At 42.8% G+C, this 24,456-nt stretch overlaps 1 protein-coding gene across 3 annotated transcripts in view; it reads right to left on the bottom strand.

Moving 5' to 3' along the window:
• Positions 1-1,789: 1,789 nt before the first annotated feature.
• LOC141161543 (caspase-8-like) overlaps positions 1,790-24,456 on the bottom strand; it is a 115,412-nt gene continuing 92,745 nt past the window's right edge. For all 3 annotated transcript variants that reach the window (XM_073646489.1, XM_073646490.1, XM_073646491.1), the window contains one exon: positions 1,790-4,072. In XM_073646489.1, coding sequence (XP_073502590.1) covers positions 3,898-4,072 — 175 coding nt within the window. In that variant the 3' untranslated portion in view covers positions 1,790-3,897. The remainder of the gene's footprint in view (positions 4,073-24,456) is intronic.

The following is a 24,456-nucleotide window of genomic DNA, read 5'->3' on the forward strand; positions in this document are numbered from 1 at the left end:
ATTTGATTTTTGCTTCATTCTCTTTTGTGTTTTTTTCCTTGCAAGCAAATTAAATGAAGATAATAATAACAAAGAATTTGTGATTGCAATCATTTTCAGAAAGAAACTGAGTATTATCTGACAGAATTGCAGGGGTGCCAATACTTTTGGCCACCACTGTATTTGAATATCCAATGGTAAAAAAAAAGTTTTAATGGCCATGAATAAGGAGCATCTACACACACTGGTCTGAGACTTGTAGTCCAGTGGTATATTGTTCCAGGATGTCCTGTTTTAAACATGGAACATGGTCTGAATTTACCAGCACTCCTGGCCAGGAGAGGACACAAAGAGAGTATACAGAAAATTGCAGGTGATTGTTTCTGTGACGTAATGCATTTGTTACTCGTTTTTCAACCTGTTATACCTCACTGAAAGAATCATCTGTGATCCTGTGCTGTAATGTCTGTATACTCTTTTGCTTCTTTCCCTGCCCAGGAGATGTGGTATGATCAGACCATGTTCCTGCACAGTCAGACACAGCCATTACACAGTACACAGCAGGGGCACATTTATAAGATTATCTCAGCACAGGAACATTTTATTTAATCGCATCCAGTTGTGGAAATTATTATTATTCCAAGATATATTGATTAAAATGTCCTTTGCTAGTGGGAAAACCCCTTTAAGACTGATTAATATCATTGTAGCCTTATAACTATTATATATTTTCAGTTGGTTTCACACATCCATGTTTCACTGTCCATGAGTCTCCTGACTCAAGCTCAACAGCCTCATATACTGTATGCCAATAAGGCTGTCAAGTTTGGGTTAGAAGATAGGAACCAATCCATAGATCTTGATCTGTACTCAGACCATGACCATGATCAGCCTAATCCAGCATAGATTTGTTACTGTTGAATTTTAATATTCCATGATTTTAGAATATTTAGCTAAGAATAGCTAAACTTTTTTATGTAATAATTGATCAGACTCCGCAAAGGCTTTATAATATTTGTAATATACTACATTACCTTATTTTGCTTTCATTGCCAAACATCATGTTGAAAGTGCTAGCTTATCTGCCAACTTCATGCTTTTTTTTAATCAGCAAAATTGTATTGATATATTATAAAAAAAACATCCAATACATCCAACAACTGGAACATATGTTTGTTATCCACTTGTTCAAAAGGATTTTAATTGTTTTTGGGCCTCCTTCCATCGCGACGTGTTCTCCGGACATGTATTCTGAATGAAAACTTGTTTGGTCACCGGAACTCTATTTTGCAACTCCTCCTCTTCTTCAGTGAATTATTCTTTACTGTTTTTATTTTACTTACTAGCACCCCCCGCAAAAAGGCCTTCATTGCGTCCAAACTACATTAATGGGTACACAGCCCAAATTAGTTTCAAAGAATTCCCCCCAGTTTCTTTTTAATATTATTGCAATTAATAATTTTGAGCTAAAAATGATTCAATTTCCACCCCAGTGATAGCCTTGACCTTGTAGGGTTTACCTGCATATGGAACAGTAGAGGGGAGTGATCTGATAAGGACCTGGGAGAGTATTCTATATTGGACAGAAAAGGGGTCATAAAAGAATTACTTAGAATTAAGTCAATTCTTGAAAGAGATTGATATGTCGAAGAGGCACATGAAAAAACCCTAGAAGGGAGGTCTTTCCCTCCAGATATCTATCAGACCCAGTTTGCTAATTAAGCGCACAAAGGGAGGCAATTTGTCCTCACCCCCTTATCTTCAAAAGGATTGCAGATATTATTAGAGTCTCTCATAACTATTAAAGGAATATCTGGCCAACTAGAAAGTTTCTCTAGTATTTGAGTGGGATATTTGAGTACCGAGGGGAAACGTATTCCACTACAATGATACATTCAAAATGGGATATTGTACAATGAACCCCGACAAATCTGCCCATCCCCCCAAAAGGAGTCAATGGATTTGAAAGGGATATTCTTATGTACAATGAGGCTAAGTCCTCCAGAGTAACTAGAGCATACAGAGTGCAGGCTATAATCCAACTAGGACCTATGTACCAAGTTGATGAAATCATTAGTCAAATGTGTCACTTGCAGACCTATGATTGCAGGACTGGTTTTCCTAAGATATTCAAAAATTGCGTGCCTTTTAGAGACATCTCTCAGGCCCTGAATATTTCATGAGATAAACTTAATCACTAGACCTATTCTTTAATAACCCAGCATGGATATGCAAATAACATTAATAGAACAGCGTATATCAGGATACACATTCTTAAGGTTAGCCAAAAACAAAAACATTTGCATACCAGGAAAACCCACCCCTTTAACCCATCCCCAAACCAACCCCCCCACTCAATATTGTGTAAACCTACCCTTTTGACTGAGGCATGGGTCACAATAAAGCACATAACCATCTGCTATGTCCTCTTGATGTATACACTACCACAAATAGCAAGTTACCTGATACCAGTGTCCTTAGAGCAGAGCCCGAACTATTACTAAAAGAAACTACATCATGAAGCCGATTGCCTAGGTTAGCTCAAGCCTCCTCTGCCCTCGCCTCCTGCCAATTCTGCTATTCATGAGTGTCCAGCCATCTAAGGACATCCTAGAAAGAATCAAAGAATGTACCTGATCCAAGCGCCACCAGTTTCAGTTTAGCAAGGTAAATCATGGAGTATTGTATGCCCAGCACTCCCATTCTTCTTTTAGTATCCAACAACATGGAACGTTTGTGCTGAACTTCCACAGAGAAGTCTGGGAATAATGAGATCCTTAGCCCACCAAGAATAATGTCCTGCTTTTTTTGTCCTTTCCTTAATATAGTGTCTTAGTCTTTGCAGTGAAAGATTTTGATCAATACAGGCCTTGGGGGTCTACCCACCAGCCAAGGTATTCTAGGGACCCTATGAACCTTTCGACTGCAAACAAAGAAGGGCCTCTTGCCAAAAGTGTCTAGTAACCATTTCTCAAAAACGTTTTCAAGGTCTCCTCCTTCCACCTTTTCCGGAAACCTAAAAAGCCTTAAGCTATTACTTTGGCGATTTTGAAATAATCAGTTTTGACCATTAATGCTGCCACAGCCTGCGTATGACTCAGAATGTCTCTACGAACAGGTGAGGGGGAATCAGCATGATGATTTCTATAGGTGCCATACCTTTAGTGGTATTCCCACTTTTGAGATGTACTGTATTCTGTATAGTTTCATAGTTTCAGCCTTGAGTCCTATATTCTTCTATAGCAATCCGTATATCTGAAGAAGGTCTAAACTGAGCCTAAAACGTCATATATGTTCACTGTGGACTGCAAATAAATCACCTTTTCTACATCAATTGAGCGCAAAGTTATTCATAGCTAAAATGGCCACTCGTCAACTGCCCACTTGCAGAACCCCAGGATTTTTCTGGCCACTCTGTGGTAGACCTCAGGCACCAACTGCAGGCCAAAGCAGCTTAGCCCTTTACTTTCACCTTCATAAACGTATAATGGAGGTTTGGCAACCAAATAACTGGTGTGATTGCATGATATTCAGCAGGATGACAGGAGCTCTGTTCGCGCACGTCCGCTCAGCTCCAGTGCATAGCCATGCCCCCCAACTTCATGCTTTTTAGGCGCTGGTTTCAACAATTGGTCTCTCCACAATGCTTAGCGAGTGAGAGTGTAGTGTCTGACTACAGATTTTTGGTAGCCCAGCAGGTGAAAGCAGTTTCTAAAAAGCAGAACTGTGTAGATAAACCAGCACTTTCAGTATGGTGTTTGGGAGAGAAAAAAAACAAATTAAGGTAATGGAATATATGAAAAATATTCATAAGTTTGCAAAGACTGATCAATAATTAAATGAAAAAAAAGTTTAGTTTCCTAGTTAAATTACTAGATTAAAGGAATGTTACACTGTAAAATGCCCACTATGAGGTCATCAGCTTGCTTGTTGTCCATTGGATGGGACTGGTAAAATCAGTGTTTTACGCAATGTAGATTGATAAGTTGGCATCTGTTTCACATTTAGATATTGCCCATTTTTTTTTATTCGATAAACTTCATCTGCTGTCTTCTCTTGCACCTTGGTAAGAATTCTCGTCAAGTCCATTTTGCTTAAAAATGAAGAAAGAATGTGTATGTTAATTTACAAAAGTGTCAAAGCAAGAACACAAGAAATGCTCTCACAGAAAAACTTTTCTTGCGCTACCTATTTGCAATGCATGTAATTGAAAGAGTAATGATGTTAAGTTTCTCATCTAGTTATTTTAGATGGCCTTAGGTTGCAAAAATATTTCTCAGGCATTAAACATACCATGAAACACTATGAAGACTGTCATCAAGAAGTGGCTTAAATTTTGCACAACTGTGACATTTACCTAGGACTGTCAAAAACAGGATAAAAACACGTTGTTTTTTTTCCATTTAACAAAGATGCCAGTACAGCATTGAAACGCATAGAGGATAATAAAGAACCATCTCAGAATATCGCAGCAAGAGACTTCTTTCCAACAGTGCTGTCAATTTTTACATGTGGCTCTAACCCCGAAAAACCGTGTCTACAAATTTAAATTTCTCCACAAGCAGAAACCTTACCCCTTAGATCCTAGTCTTAGCCTCTCACAAAGCCAAATCATATCTCATACTTTGCACTTATGAGGGACAATACCCTGAAACACAGTGTCTACAAATTGAGATTCTGATTTGGCTTTTATCCTAAGTCATATTTCAAGACTTGTTAAAGGGTCGATAATGACTTGTAGGATCGATGCTTCCAAAAGGTGGTGCTATACAGTTCTAGTCCTCTTCCTCTCTGAAAAGACAATTTGCATATTTAATTTCCAGAGGAGCATGCAAGGATTTAAGTCTCCTCATACTGGAGTGCAAGACCTGGCATGTCATTCTCCACAAGGAGAAACCTTACCCCTTAGATCCAAGTCTTAGCCTCTCACCCAGCCAAATCAAATCTCATACTTTGCACAGACGAGGGGCAATACCCTGAAACACAGTGTCTACAAATTGAGATTCTGATTTGGCTTTTATTCTAAGTCATATTTCAAGACTTGTTAAAGGGTCAATAATGACTTGTAGGGCTGTTATTTCCAATAGATGGCACTAGAGTTCAAATCATCTTCCTCTCCCAAGAGACAATTTTCATATTTAATTTCCCAGGAGCATGCAAGGCGTTTAAGTCTTCTCACGCTGGTGTGCCAAACCTGGCATGTCTCTCTCCACAAGGAGAAACCTTATCCTGGTATACTGTTTAAACAAATTGTCTCTTCAGAGAGAAAGAGGACTTGAACTCTAGTGTCACTAAGTGGGTGAGAGGCTAAGACTTAGCCTCTCACCCTGCCAAATCAGATCTCAGACCTGGCATGCCACTCTCCACAAGGAGAAACCTTACCCCTTAGATCCCAGTCTTAGCCTCTCACCCAGCCAAATCAGATCTCATACTTTGCACAGACGAGGGGCAATACCCCGAAACACAGTGTCTGCAAATTGAGATTCTGATTTAGCTTTTATCCTAAGTCATGTTGCTAGGCTCGTTAAATAGTTAATATTGACTTGTAGGATTCCTTCTTCAAATAGGTGGCACTAGACTTTAAGTCCTCTTCCTCTCTGTAGAGAAAATTTGCATATTTAATTACCCCGAGGAGCATGCAAGGCTTTTAAGTCTCCTCCTACTGGCGTGCCAGGCCTGGCATGTCACTTTCCATAAGGAGAAAACTTACCCCTTATATCCTGTTTTTGATAATTTTCATCTGGAGCATGCTCCCCCAGCCACGGAGCCGCGGCAGCTGGCTATCTAAACCTTTATAGTGATTGGGTCTTCACCCAAGGTGAGAAAACCTATTGTTTTTACTGTCTCCTATACAGGGCTGTATTTGGCATTCATACTGCCCTAGGCACTTTAAGCGGTCATGCCCCCTACTGGTAAGTCAGGCAACGGCCATGTTCATGCATTCAGTATTTCGTCAGCATTTTACATCTGTAAACAGTGCACTCTCTCGCCGACTCTGATCTGAAGTGACATCACTTGTGGGGGCAAAGATCGTCTCTGCTTGCTCGTTCTTTATTTACACTGTGCGCTTTGTTGCTGGCTCATCAGTTCTTATCACAACCGGTGAGGGAGCACACTGTCACTGTGCACTGAGAAGAACAGTGCACAGTTACGGGAATCTACTGAGCTTACATCGGAATTGAAAGCCGACGCGTGCTAAGTAGAGCAGGGACTAGCCCAGCCCCTGAAACAGAGATTACTGATGATGCTTCATTTCAAGGTGGGGACAGAGGTTGCAACAGTGACCTCAGCCTCTGCCCCCTGATGACACTTCATTTCAGTTTCCCAGCATGCACTGGGATTCTCAAACATAGTGTCATCAAAAAGGAAGTAGCAGGAAAAAAAAATAAAGCAGTTAGATGAATGAAAGATAGGGAATTTTAATTAAAGTATATTAGAAAATAGATTAGATTATTACATTAAATAAATTGAGTTTAAGATGAAAATAAAATTTAGTTTTAGACCACCTCTTAAAACAATACACACCTGTGTATTATTTAGCATCCTCTTGTTACATATAGCGCCGTTTCTTATTACATAGTATCCTCTATTATGTATAAAGCTATGTTATTTATAGCTCTGTAATTAATGGAAAAACACTGCCTCTGTCATTTTGCATCGTCAGATGTGCACCAGAGCACCTATATGTGAATCACGTGACCTATCACATGATCTAACAAAGGGGATTATGTGACATGTGATATGACACATCGGGTGCTGGGGGGCCCATGCTCACTAAACTGCCCAGGGCCCTGGTTGCTCTCTAAACTGCCTGGGACCCTGGATACGCTTAATCTGCCCTTCGTAGCACTATTAAACATTTAAAGAGTAACTTAAATTTTGGTAGATTTTTTTCCAATGTTTTAGGCTATGTGCCCACGATGCAGAAATGAAGCAGAAAATTTCTGCAGCATTTCTGCATCTCCCTGGCAGAAAAAACGCATGCAGATTGTGCATGCGTTTTTCCTGCAGAATAAATGTGGAATACATGCGGATTCACATGCGTTTCCGCATGCAGATTGACAAGCGCTTTCCAGGCGATAGCATCACTTGGAAAGTGCTTGACAACTAGGTCACACTATATAAATCCATGCAAACGGCATGGATTTATATAGTGTGACCGTAAAAATAAAAAAAATAAAGCTATACTCACCCCGATGACCCGGCGTGTGCTGCAGCGCTCGTTCCTGTCTGGTTCCCGGCTGCCGGCATATCGCGAGACACAGCGGTGACGTCACCGAAGGTCCTTCAGCGCTGCCGGCATGCAGAGAGAGCCGTTGGAAAGGTGAATATAACTTTATTTTTTATTTTATTCTTTTTTTTACAGGTACAATGGTACCCAGGTCTGGATGAGAGTCTTCTCTCCTCCAGAACTGGGTACCATCCGCACATAGAGACGCATAGAATCCGCTTGTACAAATGTACAGACGCGCATTCTATGCGTCTCAATGCAAGTCAATGGCGGCGCTTCCGCAAAATTAATGAACATGCTGCGGATTTATGAGCGCTGCAGAAACGCTGCGGAAAAATCCGCAGCATGTGCATTGACATTGCGGAATGTCATTGGGGACCATGGGGTGCGGATTACCATGCGTTTTTTATGCGTTTCCGCTGAGGAAATTCCGCAGCATAAACGCATGAAAAACGCATCGTGTGCACGCAGCCTTAGGCTCATTTATTCTAAGCTGATCGGTGAGGTATGGGCCCTGAGACCCCCACCAATTGCTCAAAAGACCTCTTAGAAGTATGAAGTTTAGGAGACAGAAGCCTATGACTTTCTACTGCATCTGTACTCCGCTGTGTAAGTGTGCGCTTGACTACTGAACTGCGCACTTTTAATACGTCTCTTGAGTGATTGGTAGGGGTCTCAGGACTGGATTCCTCATCGTTCTGCTCAGAATTAAAGTTCCTAAAACATATAAAAAATCTTCCAACCGTTTAGTTACTCTTTAAGGTACATTTACACTGGCTGATCAAATACTGATTGAGGGCCTATCTAAGCAGGCTGTCAATTACCAGAAGTATGAGCAAAACATTAGTTCATCAGGTGAAATAATTTTTTAGCTTGCTTAAATATCATTGTTCTGGGCAGCAGATCATCTTGTGTAAACATGCACTGCCGAGAACAATGATATTCTATGCAAACAGAACAATCATATTAAGAATCGCTTTGTGCACATGAAAGTGTGGTCAGCCTAAGCAGGCTATTAAACAACTGCCAATTGGCTTCATGTAACCAGTTGGTGGTCATTTAAGTGCCGCGCTTGACCAATGTAAATGCACCCTTAGGCTATGTGCACACGATGCGGTTTTTAAGCGTTTTCCGCGGCTGAAACGCATTAAAACCACATGTTAATAGGTCTGCCATGTATAGCAATGGTAATCCGCATGTGCTGTGCACATGATGCGGACATTTCCGCTCCGGATTACCATTGCGGTAAAATCCGCAGCATTACCATTTCTAACACGATTCCGCAGTGAATTCGCACCCATTGACTTTCATTGAATCGCAGCAAACCTGCAGGTATAATATCTATACCTGCAGAATTGCTGCGTTTCAATGAAAATCAATAGGCGCGAAATCACGCTGCGGGCAGTACCCAGGTCGGGAGAAGAAGCTGCTACTCCTCTCATCTGATCGCTGCTCTCGCTAACAGCGAGAGCAGCATGGATGGGAGGAGCAGCAGTTTGCTCTTCCCAGCCCACGTGGCCACGGTAGTAAAAAAAAGAATAAAAAGGTAAAAATAAAAAAATAAACCTTTATACTCACCTGTCCGGCGGCCCCCGTTATCCTTCTGGTCCCCGGCGGTGATGCTGTCTCCCCGGCGGCCAGCGGTACACTACAGGGTGCGGGCTCGCGCCCCACAGTGTACCGAGCTGCCAGGAGCTGCAGTGGCGTCACGAATCAGCTGATGGTCACGTGACCATCAGCTGATAAGTGCAGGCAGCGATCAGCTGATGGTCACGTGACCATCAGCTGATAAGTGCGGGCAGCGATCAGCTAATAGTCACGTGACCATCAGCTGATAGCTGCCGGCACTTATCAGCTGATGGTCACGTGACCATCAGCTGACGCTCACTCTGGGAACATTCGCAAGATCAGCTGATCAACCCCAGTGACCTCCTGCAGCAGCATGTATACTGACAGGGGGTGATTTTACACCCCTGTCAGTATACATCGCTGTCTTCTACAATAACATCAGTGATGGCTGATGTCACTGCTGTAGAAGTGACCCAGATCATCGTGGGACACTTGTTGGCGGTGCGTGGTCTGCGTCGTTGACGGCGGACAGGTGAGGGATATGTTTGTTTGTTTCTTTACATTTTTTTCAGGAGATTGAGGGCTTCACAGAGGCGTGTAATAAAAAAAATTGTAGAACCGTGTGTGTTTTATTTAATTAAAATACTTTATTCTGGCCGTGTCTTTTATTGAAAAGGCGGCGACTATTTTACTACGCGGTTAGTAAGGGGGACGTCATATAGACGCCCTCCATTACTAACCTGGGCTTCACAACAGCCGCCAATACAAGGCTGACGTGAACCCCAACCCCATTACTTCACTGCCACCGCTACAGGGCAGTGGGAAGAACGGAGGCTAAGCGCCAGATTTGGCACATCTTATGGATGCGCCATTTGTGGGACTGCTGAGGGGTGATATTAATAGCCACGGAGGGGGCTAGTATCCATGGCCCCTTCACTGGCTATTAATATCAGCCCACAGCTGTCTAGTATAGCCTTTGCTGGTTAGATTTTACAGGGGGCTTCTGGGGTCCCCCTGTAATCTAGCCAGTAAAGGCTAAACAAACAGCTGTGGGCTGATATCAATAGCCAGGGAACATTTTTGGCTAAAAGCCCCTTCCGCGGCTACTAATATCAGCTCTCAGCGGTCGGCTTTCCCTCTGCTGGTTATAAAAATGACGCGGGAGCCCAAGCCATTTTTTTTGTTAATCTTAGGTTCTGTCCCCACGATCCGGACATAGCAGCGCTTTGGATGCCAATTTTTTCTGCATTCTATTGAACGCAGGTAAATCCAGATGTGTTCACTGAACCATGCGTATTTACTGCATTCAATACTTTTTAGTGGTCAAATTTCTGTTGCGCAGACTAGCGACTCCGCAAGAGAATTTGACATGCTGCGGTCCTAAAGACGCACTGCATGTCAGTGTTCAAGGGTGATTCGCAGCCTCTGATGCACGCATTGTGGACAGGGGATTTCTAGAGATCCCATCCTCTATGCTTTAACATCTGGACGCTGTGGATTTGATGCTGTATAAACACGCAGCATCAAACCTGCAGCGGCTCCTGACCGTGGCCACGTACCCAAACTCACCTGCAGCATGTCAATTTCTGTAGCGGACACGCTAGTCTCTGCTGCAGATTTTGACCGATTTAAGTGTCATTATATGTAGCTGATTCACATGTACCGACGACAAAAGTGCGACAATAGAACACAGCATTTTGGATGCAACAAGTTATGTCCAGAGTGCTGCTGAGTGCTGATCAGGGGGACCTAGTGGCTAAGGAACCAGCTGTGAAATGTTAATTATGGTCAGGGAAAATGTTTGCCTAATGGCACCTTCCCAGGCTAAAGTTAACAGCTCACAGCAGTCGCATAAATTACATGAATAGAAATGCTAATGAAGATTGGGTGAAAGGGACTAGCTGACACCTAGCTCTTTTGTTTGGTTCTGTCAAGGTGTCAATCAGACCTTTTCATGACCAAACTTAAATTAATTAAAGTAAAGTAAAGAGTTAAATAAACACACAGACACAGTGTAAACACTTTATTTGAATTACAGTAGACACATTCTTTAATAATTTAAATTAACCAATATACTCACCCCAGTTCTATGGTAATCCAAGGGTTTAAGCAACGTCCCACCAAATAACTTTATTTAGCTCCAAAAAGCATTCATTGATGTACAAAAACGTTTCAAAAAACGCATGTAAAAACGCATGTAAAAACCGCATGCATTTTTTCTGCCAGGGAGAGGCAAAAATGCTCAGGAAATTTCTGCTTTAAGTCCTGAAGGTGTGCACATACCCTTAGATTCAGGTACCTTATAGGTGACATCTTGTCATATTGTCATATTGTACTTGCTCACATCCTTTTCATCTTCATCTGCTCCTGAGGCCACAGCTAGTCTTGGCTGACATGCCTTTTCTCTTCTCTTCTGTAGCATATGCCGACACAGTGCGCTTAGAAATAAATGTGTCATAATAATATCGCCTGAATAAACATAGCAGCCCTTGCTGTGCCCTTAATAAGCCCTATGCTGTGACCATGAATAACTAATAGCCCCTCACTGTGCTCTATGCACAAAATATTACATCCACTCTGTATCCCTTATGATACATGGCCTCCTCTCCCATAAAATATTGCCTCCGCACCATCCCTCCATATATACTATAACCACCATCCCTCCCCCATAAACTAAGGCCATCACACTGTCTTTTCTTAAAAGCCATCACCCCCTTAACAACTATGGCCTATACATTGTCCCTTCTACACACTATACCTAAAATGGTGTGAAAAAGTGTTTGCCCCCTTACTGATTTCTTATTCTAACACTTAAATGTTTCAGATCACAAAACAAATTTAAATATTAGGTAAAGATAACACAAGTAAACAAATTATTACGTTTTTAAATGAAAAGGAAAAAGAAACGCAGACCTACAGGACCTTGTGCGAAAAAGTGATTGCCCCCTAAACCTAATAACTGGTTGGGCCGCCCTCACCAGCAACAAGCGTTTGTGTATATACAGAATGCACCCCCCATATACAGACTGCACCCCCATATACAGAAGACTGCACTCCTCATATACAGACTGCACCCCCATATACAAACTGCACCCTCATATACAGACTGTACCTCATGTACCCCTGTACTCTGATTACCTCTATCTTTTCCAGCTGCTGCTTTCTGCATGGGAAACACTTCACTTCATGCAATCTCTATACCGGCTTCTCCCATATGAATCACATTGGCATGAAGTAATCACAGGTCCTTCACTTTTAGGATCCATCATCTCCCGTCCCTATGGGGATTTGATTGCTTGATTGCCTGCCCATGCAGACCTCACCTCTTGAAACTTCACCACCTTTCCCCTCCAATCCCCCCAAACTAAAATGGATGTATTGACTTTTTGCGCCACCCCCCGCAACCTGCTGCCCTAGGCACTCGCCCTCAGGTGCCTAGTGGCAAATACGGCCAAGCTCCTATATTAGGGTTTTACCCTATTGTGCGTTTCTCCCTTCACAGGCACTGTTTCCTCATTACCTAAAACTGGACGTCCTTTAAAAATTGATATAAAGACAAGACGAATAGTCCGGGAGGTAGCAAAGAAGCCTACAGCAACATTACAGGAGCTGCAGGAATGTCTGGCAATTACTGGTTGTGTACTGCATGTGACAACAATCTCTTGTATCCTTCATATGTCTGGCCTATGTGTTGAAGTGGAGAGACAGAAAACCTTTGTTACAAACAAAAACATCCTAGCCCGGCTATGTTTTGCCAAAAGGAGATGTCCTCGCAATATCACAGATTTTGAGCGCTACTGCAAGGAAGAGTGGGCAGGGATTGCCAATTCTAGATGTGTCGTGCTGATAGGCTCCTACCTATAAAGACTGAAGCCGTCATAAATTCAAAGGGCACTTCAACAAAGTATTAGTTTAAGGCTGGAGTCACACTAGCGTATAAAAAAAATCGATCCAATGTTGATTCAGAAAATTAAGACAAATGTCATGCAAGTACAATGTACATTATCTCAACCAGCATCCATATGACATCCCTATGACATGCATATGCAATCCGTATGCATTGCGGAGTGATTTTTACAAATAAAGGACTTTTCTGTGTTTTTCGTTTGACTACAGGGTTAGTAATAGGGGTGTCTGATAGACGCCTCTTCATTACTAACCCCTGGGCTTGATGCAAGTGGACATTACACAGCTTACGTCAACCCCAAAACCATTAACCCGATTGCCAACGCACCAGGGCAAGTGGGAAGAGCCAAGGCTAAGCGCTAGAATTGGCGCATCTAATGGATGCGCCATTTCTTGGGCAGCTGAGAGCTGGTCTTATAAGGCTGGGAAGGGGCCAATATCCACGGCCCATCCCAGCCTATTAATATCAGCCCACAGCTGTCTGCTTAGCATTTTCTGGCTATTAAAAATAGAGAGGACCCCACATCATTTTTTTTAGAGTCCCCCCTTTTTCAGAACCAATAAAGGCTAAGCAGACAGCTGGGGGGCGATATTATTAGGCTGGGAAGGTCTATGGATATTGGCCCCATCCCAGCCCTCAGCTGTCTGCTTTCCCTTAGCTGGTTATTAAAAATATGAGGGACCCCATACTATTTTTTTCACTTATTTATTAGCTAAATACAAGTACAGAGAATTACACACGCACTGCACTAATTTTATATCTTACTGACATATTTCTGTCTATTCTATCTATATATCTATTCTATTCTGATGGTTCGGGCTGTGAATTTACTGTAATTGGCTGATGAATTGTCAGGTTTCCTTTGAGATGTGTGCATAAAAATGTGTGCCATGCAATTTTTTTTCTCGCACTCATTGACTTGCATTGGCGAGTGTGATCCAATTCTTGCAGACAATCGCAAACTTGCCGATCAGCACTGACTCTTTTAACAACATTGGTCAGAGTTCAATGCGATGGTTTATCCGATTTATATGCTCGTGTACGTGAGCCCTAAGGATGTGCATATTTATGCAGCCACATTATTTTAGTTCTTTGTTTTTCTTTTTTCCACTTGAAAAGCTTTCAAATTGTTTCTCTAATGAATTGTACAGATTATAGGTGATATTAAAGGTGGAAACATTTCTGAAATGATTCTACTTGGTATAAATTTTTTACATGGCAAAACCTTGGCAATTTAACAGGGGTGTGAAGTCCTTTTATATCCATTGTAAATGTACTTCAAAAAGCTTCTGTTAAAATATATGACTCATCTGATAAAAACAAACCCTCATAGGGCTATAATGATGAAGAAATAAAAAAGTTTTACGTCTTGGAATCCAGCAACATAAAAAATGCCATAAACTAAAGGTAACATGTTGTTGTGTTTCTTATGTTATCCCCTGAAAGAGTTACTAAAAGTTAATGGAGACAGGTATGCTTATGTAATTATATACATGGTGTGGCTATCCAGTTGAACATTCTGGGCATTGAGCCACACAAGTTTTGAAATTCCACACCTGGAGACATATTTTGCCTCTGTAGATGAAAGTGTATTTATAAGATCATGTAAGCACTTATTGACATGAAATTACTTAAAGGGATTTTCCCACAAACAAAGTACATTTTAATTAATAGATATTGAATAATAATAAGTTCCACAATTGGATGTGTTTAATTTTTTTCCCTGTGCTGACATAATCTTATAAATGTGCCCCTGCTGTGTACTGTGTAATGTCTGTGTCTGACCGTACAGGAATACGGTCTGATCATACCACATCTCCTGGGCAGGAGGAGATGCAAAAGAGTATACAGACAGGACAGTATGGGATCACAGCTGCTGTTTTCTGTAAGGTAAAGCAAGTTTAAAAACAAGCAGCAAAAGCTTTTTGTCACAAAAAGAATCAGCTGTGATCCCCTGCTGTAATGTCTGTATACTCTTCCCCCCCTCCCCTGTCCAGGAGATGTGGTATGATCAGACCATGTCCCTGTACGGTCAGACACAGCCATTACACAGTACACAGCAGGGACACATTTATCAGATTATCTCAGCACAGGAACATTTTTTAACACATCCAATTGTGGAACTTATTATTATTCAAAGATCCATTGATTAAAATGTAGTTTGATTGAGGGAAAACCCCTTTAAGGGGATGCTCCATGTTAATAACAATAAATTAGACATGGATTATTACAAAAAACAACAGCAAACAAGCATAGGAATCTAATCTCATCCCTGTAGATGTATCGCAGTTACAAAAGCAATGACTGTGCAATCTGGATATCACAGGATAAAAAATGTAACATCTAACAATCTCTTCATATTTCTAGGCCAGTCTGTGTCTACATCACTGATGAGTTTCATATATTTTTCTACAATGATGTTTGCTTAAAAAATATTTTAAAGGGAATCTATCACTAGGCTTTTACTGCCCTGTCTGTGAGCAGCATCATGTAGGAGCAGAGACCCTGATTGCAGCGATTTTTCACTTACTATTCCGCTTGCTGTAGTTTTGATAATCTCACAGTTTTATCAGGAGATGATTATCACTAAAGTTCTAGTACACCAGCTGCTACGTTGTCTTTCTTATTCATGAGCTCTGTACAACCCCTGCCCCACCACTGATTGGCAGCTTTCTGTCTATGCACAGTGCACACAGAAATCTGTCAATCAGTGGTGTAGACGGGGTTATACAGAGCTCAGCATTGTGAGAACTGGTTGTTCCGCTGTAGATAAAATAGCGATTGTATCAAAACTGCAGCAAGCAGCTCTGCAAGTGATGCATCATTGAATCAGAGTCTCTGCCCCTACACCAAGATGCACTCAAATGGGGTAGCAGAAACCAGGAGATATATGCTTTTTAACTATATTCCAGATTGTTGTAGCTAACAAAGAAGTTGTTCTTCTCCTTTTCTGTTATAACTTTAGGGTTGGACACGTCTTCTTCAATGTCAACACTTAAAGAGGAAATGCTGTTGTGATGTCAAAATATCCGTCATCTCTTACTCAGCTGCTATAGCTATTTAAGTCCTGAATGCGGTTTGTTAATCAACTGTAGGTGTTATGATCTGCTACAAGCACTAAGGAAAGAAAGGAGATGTGTCCCTACAATAGAACTAAGCTAGATCCCTACGATGTAAAGGGGAACCTGATCCTGCGATCAGACCCGCTAAAGTCCTCGGCTAGTCTGTACGAAGACCTATAGATGCAAGGGAGGGATCCCTACAAGAACTGGGGACTGGGATAAAGTTGGACACCTCCTAGCAGAAATTGTAGCAGAAAAAGACAAACACACAACAAAGAACATAAAGGTCCGAAGACCTAGCTAAACTAACTGAGAAAGGTAACTAAGCACCAGGCTAGCTTAAGAGTAGAAATTACAATGAAGTCCAGCAAAGCCAGGAGGGCGGAGCAGGATTAAATAGGCAAAAAAGGTCATGTGACCAGCAAGATAGAAAAAAACTAACAGGAGAGTTCTAACAGTACTCCCTCTTCTATGAGGATCCTCCAGATCCCCTAGGCCCAGGCTTATCAGGAAACCTCTCGTGACACGCTCTGACAAGTCTGGAAGCAGAAACATCATCCGCCCTCACCCATGAGTTATCCTCGGGTCCGAAACCCTTCCAAGCGACGAGATACTGCAAACTCCCTCTATACCATCTAGAATTTAGGATGCGGGAAATTTCGTATTCCCCGTCCTCCACCACCGGAGGAACAGTGGCAGAGGTGTCTCCATCCGACACATAAGCTCTTTTCAACAGAGAAACATGAAACACCGGATTAATCTTCCAGGAGGTAGGAACCTCCAACCTAACAGCAGATTGGTTAACTACCTGAAGCACCTTAAAGGGCCCTACAAACTTGGGACCCAATTTTTTAGAAGGAATCCTCAACCGCAGATTCTTAGAGGACAACCAAACCATGTCACCAATAGCAAACAAAACCTCTTGCCGTTTCCTATCAAAGTACCTCTTAGATTTTTTGTTAGCCTCCTGAAGATTACCACGCACATCCGTCCAAACTCTCTCCAAATCACCGGAAAAACTCTCCTCCTCAGGCACAGCCGATACCAATTTGGAGAATGACCCAAAAGACGGATGTCTCCCAGAACAACAAAAAAAAGGCGAACAACCAGCAGAAGAGGATGTATGGTTGTTAAGAGCAAACTCAGCAAGTGGCAGAAACTCAGACCACCCCTCCAGATTGTCTGCCACAAAACAACGCAAGAACTGCTCAACATCCTGATTCTTCCTTTCTGTCTGGCCATTAGACTCAGGATGATATCCGGATGAAAACGACAAATGAACTTCCAACCTGTCACAAAAAGCACGCCAAAAATGAGCCACGAACTGAGGTCCCCTATCCGAAACAATGTCAGTAGGAACGCCATGTAGCCTGACAATTTCCTTGACAAAGGCCTTAGCGAGTGTCTTAGCGCAGGGCAGTTTGATGAAAGGAACCAAGTGACACATCTTGCTAAAACGGTCAACGACCACCCAGATGACTGTGAAACCCTCAGAGGGGGGAAGGTCAGTAATAAAGTCCATAGCCAGATGTGTCCAAGGTGCACTAGAGGAACCTCCAGAGGGCAAAGCAACCCCGCTGCAGGAGTATGTGAAGACTTAGATCTAGCACACACCGTACATTGACGCACCCACTTAATGACTTCCTTCTGCCATCCAGGCCACCAAAAACTGCGACCCACAAGTCTCTTGGTCTCAGAAATTCCTGGATGACCTGCCAACTGAGACTCATGACACTCAACAAACAAATCTCTCCTAAAGGTCCTAGGCACAAACAACCTCCCATGAGGAGTGTTAGATGGGGCATTCTCCTGTGCTTTAAGAATCTCATCTTCCAAAACGGAGTCCAATGCAGCAATCACAACACCTTCTTGTAAAATGCTCCCCTCCTCCTCAGCACCGACCATGGGAGAAAAGCTGCGAGACAAAGCATCAGCTTTAACATTCTTGGTACCCGGGATGTAAGTAACGGAAAAATTAAACCGCGAGAAAAAAAGTGCCCACCTAGCCTGACGGGCATTCAAGCGCTTGGCAGCATCAAGATAGATCAGATTTTTATGATCAGTGAAAACCTGAATGGGAAATTCAGCACCTTCCAAGAGATGACGCCAGTGTTCAAATGCGAGTTTAATAGCCAGCAATTCCCGATTACCAATATCGTAATTAAGTTCAGTCTCAGAAAATTGTTTTGAAAAAAAAGCACAGGGATGTACTCCATCCTTCTTTTTCTGAGACAACACCGCACCGACCCCCACCGAAGAAGCATCAGCCTCAACCAAAAATGGCTTAGTCACATCAGGCTGCATAAGGATGGGAGCAGAGCTGAACCTCTCCTTTAGAAACACAAAAGCTTCAATGGCCTCAGTAGTCCACTGAACCGCATTAGCACCTTTCCTGGTGAGATCGGTCAGTGGTTTGACAATAATATAAATTTTTTTAATGAATTTTCTGTAATAATTGGCGAAACCCAAAAACCTCTGTATCGATTTCAAACCAATAGGCCTAGGCCATTCCTGCACAGCTTGAACTTTCACCGGGTCCATCTCAAAGCCCTCGCTGGAGATAATGTAGCCCAAAAAACTAATTCTCTGTACAGCGAACTCACATTTCTCCAGCTTAGCAAAAAGCGAATTGTCCATTAATAACTGTAATACCTCACGTACGCTAAGCCAATGAGACTCCAGATCCGGTGAATAAATCAAAATGTCATCCAAATACACAACCACATTTTTGCCGATCAAAGGTCTAAGGATGTCATTAATAAGATTCTGAAAAAATGCTGGAGCATTGGTAAGACCAAAAGGCATAACCAGATTCTCAAAATGACCCACAGGAGTGTTAAAAGCAGTCTTCCATTCATCACCCTCCTTCATGCGCAACAAATTGTATGCCCCCCGGAGATCAATTTTAGAGAACCACTTGGCCCCCACTAACTGGTTAAACAAATCAGGAATCAATGGCAGTGGGTAAGGATTGCGTACAGTAATTTTATTAATTTTATTAATTTTATTACAGTAATTCTCACGAAAATCGCCGTCCTTTTTTTTAACAAAAAAAAATCCAACAGCCACAGGAGACTTGGAAGGCCTAATGTGACCGGCGGCCAAGCTTGTCTGTATGTATTCCTCCAAAGCCTTTCTCTCAGGAATAGTAAGATTAAATAAACGACTTTTAGGAAGAGTCGCTCCAGGGACAAATTCAATGGTACAATCATAGTCTCTATGAGGAGGCAAAATTTGTGACTCCTCCTCAGAAAAAACTCTCCAAAAATCCTGAATAGGTACAGGTAATTCCCCTTTTTCCACCGCAGCAATACGTCCGTTACAACACTTGTCATAACACTTAGGGCTCCAGGACTTAATTTCATTGGTAGACCTATCCAGTACAGGATTGTGCAATTTTAACCAGGGTAACCCCAAAACTACTGGAGAAGGCAAATTATTTAATACTACCAAATCCAAATTTTCTTGGTGAATACCATTAATAGTGAGGGGAAATTCACAGACCTTGTGAGTAACACTCTTCAAGGGGGAGCCATCGACAGAAACCACAGCAATAGGGGATGACAAAGGTTTGGGTTTTAATTTAAGTTTTTCCAAGAATCCCCCATCAATCACATTCAGAGTAGAACCACAATCCACAAATACCCGAAATTCAATGAATTCTTCCTGAGCAGGAGTAGTAGCAGAAAGAAATACCCCCTTAGTATTTAAACAGGCTATACGGGCGTTACTGACCTTTTTTTTTTCTTTGTTCATACGAAGCACACAGTTCTTAATAAAATGGTCAGATTTCCTGCAATAAAAGCACAAACCTTCAGAAGACCTGCGGTCTTTTTCCTGAGAGTGGGGTGCCATCGACCCAATCTCCATCGGCTCTCCAATGTCAGTACAGACCCTCTCAAGACTCGGAGCTGACATGGCAGAGGATTTACTCTCATTAACCCTTGCACGCAGTCTCCTGTCCACCCGTATAGCTAATTGCATTGCCTCCTGCAAGTTTCCAGGTGTGGGATAAGCAATCAGCAAATCCTTAACCCTTTCACCTAGCCCCGCAAGAAACAAACTTTTCAAAGCTGAATCGTTCCACCCCACCAGGGTAGACCACCGACGGAAGTGAGAACAATATTTTTCCACATTACCTGATCCCTGCCTCAAACGTCTCAATTCAGTCTCAGCTGATGAGACATGATCAGGATCATCATACAACAAACCCAAAGCAGAAAAAAAACTATCCACTGATCTAAAGCATGGATCACTAGGTTGGAGAGAAAAGGCCCATCCCTGAGGTTCTTTGCGCAAAAGTGACATTATGAACCCTATGTGCTGTGATTCATCACCAGAGGATCTGGGTCTCAAACGAAAATACAACAAACAAGCATTTTTAAAGGAAAAAAATTCTTGCTGATCACCAAAAAATAAATCAGGCAAACGTACCTTTGGCTCCACAAAATGTGCTCCAGAACAGCTACTCACGTGTTGTTGGAGCTCGGCCACCTCCAGAGAGAGTCCCTGCAGGCGTTGAGCCAAATCCTGAACCGACACCATGATGGAAACTGGAGGTCTTTCCTTAGAGATATTTTTGGGCTGGACTTACTGTTATGATCTGCTACAAGCACTAAGGAAAGAAAGGAGATCTGTCCCTACAATAGAACTAAGCTAGATCCCTACGATGTAACGGGGAACCTGATCCTGCGATCAGACCCGCTAAAGTCCTCGGCTAGTCTGTACGAAGACGTATAGATGCAAGGGAGGGATCCCTACAAGAACTAGGGACTGGGATAAAGTAGGACACCTCCTAGCAGAAATTGTAGCAGAAAAAGACAAACACACAACAAAGAACATAAAGGTCCGAAGACCTAGCTAAACTGACTTGGAAAGGCAACTAAGCACCAGGCTAGCTTAAGAGTAGAAATTACAATGAAGTCCAGCAAAGCCAGGAGGGAGGAGCAGGATTAAATAGGCAAAAAAGGTCATGTGACCAGCAAGATAGAAAAAACCTAACAGGAGAGTTCTAACATGTAGAACATGTGGCATCATAGGTTTCACATTTTTTCTTGTAAAATATTAGAGATGGGAGAATGAATTCGCAGGACTCCAGTCCATCGGCCAGGTCAGTAATCTGTGACCTCTGGACGGGAGCCCTGCAAATCTCCTTCCTCCCGGCCTTCCTGGCTCCTCTATTGATTAGCTGGGCTGGTGCGGCAACGTGCATGAGTCACACCACAATTATGACATCACACCAGACCAGCTAATCAAAAGAGGAGCTGGACATGCCATGACGTAAGGAGATTCGCAGGCCTCCTGTCCAGTGGTCTGAGATTGTTGACCTACCCAATGGACCAGAGTCCTGAAAATTGATTCTCCCATGTCTACAAAATATTCTTTTAATTAATCTTGTCCTAAATCTATTCACACCACAGTCATATTGGGTTTTGAAAGCCTACTGATTGGTTTCTTGCCTTAAAGGAATTGTCCTGTGAAAAAAGTGCTGTTTAATTAATAGATGATGGAATATTAAGCAGTTTCACAATTCGATGCATTTTAAAAAAAGTTGCTGTGCTGTGATTAACTTACAATGGTGCCTCTGATTCGGCCTATGTAACTGCCTATGTCTCACCACCTAGAGCTGCTGTTGTTGATGATCGTGCAGATTCCACAGATAGTTTAGAACACGAACCAATAAGCTGAATTTAATTCTGCTCAATGTTAATATTAAAATATTAATTATAATTATTTTATATTAATATTAATCGTATGACTTAATATTGAGCCGAATTAAGTATGCTGACATCCCCCTATATACCATATGAGCCCGCACATAAGATCTACATACCGTAAGATACCACACACAGCCCCCTATACACCGTAAAAGCCCCCACATAACCTTCTATATACTGTATGAGCCCCACACATAGCCTCCTATATCCAGTATAAGTCCCCACATAGCTTCCTATATACAGTATAAGCCCCCACATATCCTCCTATATACAGTATGAGCCCTCACATAGCATCCTGTGTACAGTATGAGTCCCCACATAGCATTCTATACACAGTATGAGCCCCCACATAGCCTCCTATATACAGTATGATCCCCCACATAGAATCCTATATACAGTATGATTCCCCACATAGCATCCTATATACAGTATGATTCCCCACATAGCCTCCCATGTACAGTATGAGCCCCGCGTAGCCTCCCATGTACAGAATGTGCCCCACATAGGCCCTTATATACAGCATGAGCCCCACATAGCCCCTTATATACAGCATGTGCCCCACATAGCCTTATATATAACATGTGCCCCACTTAGCCTCTTATATACAGCAGGAGCCCCTATGTAGCCTCACTATATACAGCATGTGCCCCACATAGCCCCTTATATACAGCATGTGCCCCACATAGCCTCACTATACAAAGCATGAGCTCCTACGTAGCCTCACTGTATACAGCATGTGCCCCACATAGCCCCTTATATACAGCATGTGCCCCACATAGCCTCACTATACACAGCATGATCCCTCATGTAACCTCACTATATACAGCATGTGCCCCACATAGTCTCTTATATGCAGCATGTGCCACACATGACCTCTTATATACAGCATGTGCCCCACATAGCCTCTTATATACAGCATGAGCCCCACATAGCCCCCTATATACAGCATGAGCCCCATATATCCTCTTATGTACAGCATGAAACCCTATATACAGTATGAGCCCCGCACAGCCCCCTATATACAGTCATGGCAGACTCCTCCTGGACCTGTCATCAGCCTTCGACACAGTGGACCATTCCCTCTTATTACAGATTCACTCATCTCTTGGCATCACAGACTTGGCCCTATCTTGGCTCTCCTCATACTTAACAGACAGGACATTCAGTGTTTCTCACTGACACATCACCTCCTCACCTCGCCCCCTATCTGTCGATGTCCCCCAAGGTTCAGTCCTAGGACCTCTGCTCTTCTCAATCATCTACATCCTTGGCCTGGGACAGCTCATAGAATCCCACGGCTTTCAGTATCAGCTCTATGCTGACGACACACAGATCTACCTCTCTGGACCTGATATCTCCTCCCTACTAACCAGAATCCCACAATGTCTGTCCGCCATCTCATCCTTCTTCTCTGCTAGATTTCTAAAACTTAACATGGATAAAACTGAATTCATCATGTTTCCCCCAATGTAAGAGGGTGACCAGGATGGTCATGCGCCTCTTCGCTCTTTATGCACATAATGTTACACTCTGTTTTATATATGAGCATGTGTTATGACCGACTGTCTGATGTGTCAGTTACAGGTTCAGTATAGGATAGATATAGATAGGGTGTTAGATTAGGAATGGGATAGTGCAGCTTTGAGCACTATAGGATAGGAAGTACTTAGTTATCATATAGGAAAGAGTTAAGGGGTTCAGTGTGGGAGGAGCAGGTTCAGTGAAGAACTGAGACACTTTCTGATTACAGGCAGTTCTAGTGGGAGTTGGTGAGAGTCAGAGGGAGAGATGTGACAGAGCAGCAGTTGGTGGTCCAGGGGGCACCAGGGGCACGGTCTGTCCAGCAGCAGAGAAACGTCAGTCAGAAACTCTGAAGCAGATAATTCCTTAAAGTTCGGGGCCTACGGAGCCACAGAGAAGTGTGTGTTCAGAAATCTTCCCAGAAGGAGAAGACGGACGGGAAATAGTACAGAGAAGACAGTACGGGACTCTTAGAGCTGCAAGTGTCTCATAGGCCAAAAAGGTTGACTATGGAAGGGACAGCACTGGACAAACGGACAGGAAACATCACTACGTGCGGTGCAACAGACAGTAACCCTGGAAAAGTATGTGATCAATGCTGCATGCTGTATGAAGCTGATTTCAAGTGTTCAAGTAAAGTTCTTTTTTTATAAAATGGAGTGGAAGTCCCTAAATGTGTGTGCGGCGGTTCCTGTGGTGGAAAAACCGAAGACAGCAGAGATCTGCGACCAAAACGTGAGTGTTCTGCACCACACGCACAGCACAGAAGAATTGGGACATTTGTCTTTGTCAGGGAGCCAGGGTGTGGGAACACAACAACCCCTCGCCACAACTACCAGCCTGAGCCCCTCACACCATCTCACGCAGACACCCCATCTGACTTATCCATCAAAATCAATGGCTCTCCACTTTCCCCAGTCCCACAAACTCGCTGCCTCAGGGTAACCCTAGACTCTAACCTCTTCTTCAAACCACATATCCAAGCCCTTTCCCCTTCCTGCCGACTCCAACTCAAAAACATCTCTCAGATCCGCACATTCGTCAGCAAAGACTCTGCAAAAACACTGGTGCATGCCCTCATTATCTCCCACCTCGAGTAATGCAACCTCCTGTTCTTTGACCTCCCCTCTAACACTCTCGCACACCTCCAATCTATCCTAAACTCTGCTGCCTGACTAATCCACCTATCCCCCCGCTATTGCCCGGCCTCTCCTCTCTGTCAAACGCTTCACTGGCTCCTCATTGCCCAAAGACTCCAGTTCAAAACCCTAACCATGCATACAAAGCCATCCACAACCTGTCTCCTCCATACATCTGTGATCCAGTCTCCCGGTACTTACCTTCACGCAACCTACGATCCTCACAAGATCTCCTTCTCTACTCCTCTCTTATCTCCTCTTCCCACAATTGCATACAAGATTTCTCCCGTGCATCCCCCCTACTCTAGAACTCTCTACCCCAAAGCATCAG

Source organism: Phyllobates terribilis, unplaced genomic scaffold (assembly GCF_046119375.1).
Source record: "Phyllobates terribilis strain yellow unplaced genomic scaffold, ASM4611937v1 Scaffold_9__5_contigs__length_417890890, whole genome shotgun sequence".
NCBI classification, from domain to species: domain Eukaryota; kingdom Metazoa; phylum Chordata; class Amphibia; order Anura; family Dendrobatidae; genus Phyllobates; species Phyllobates terribilis.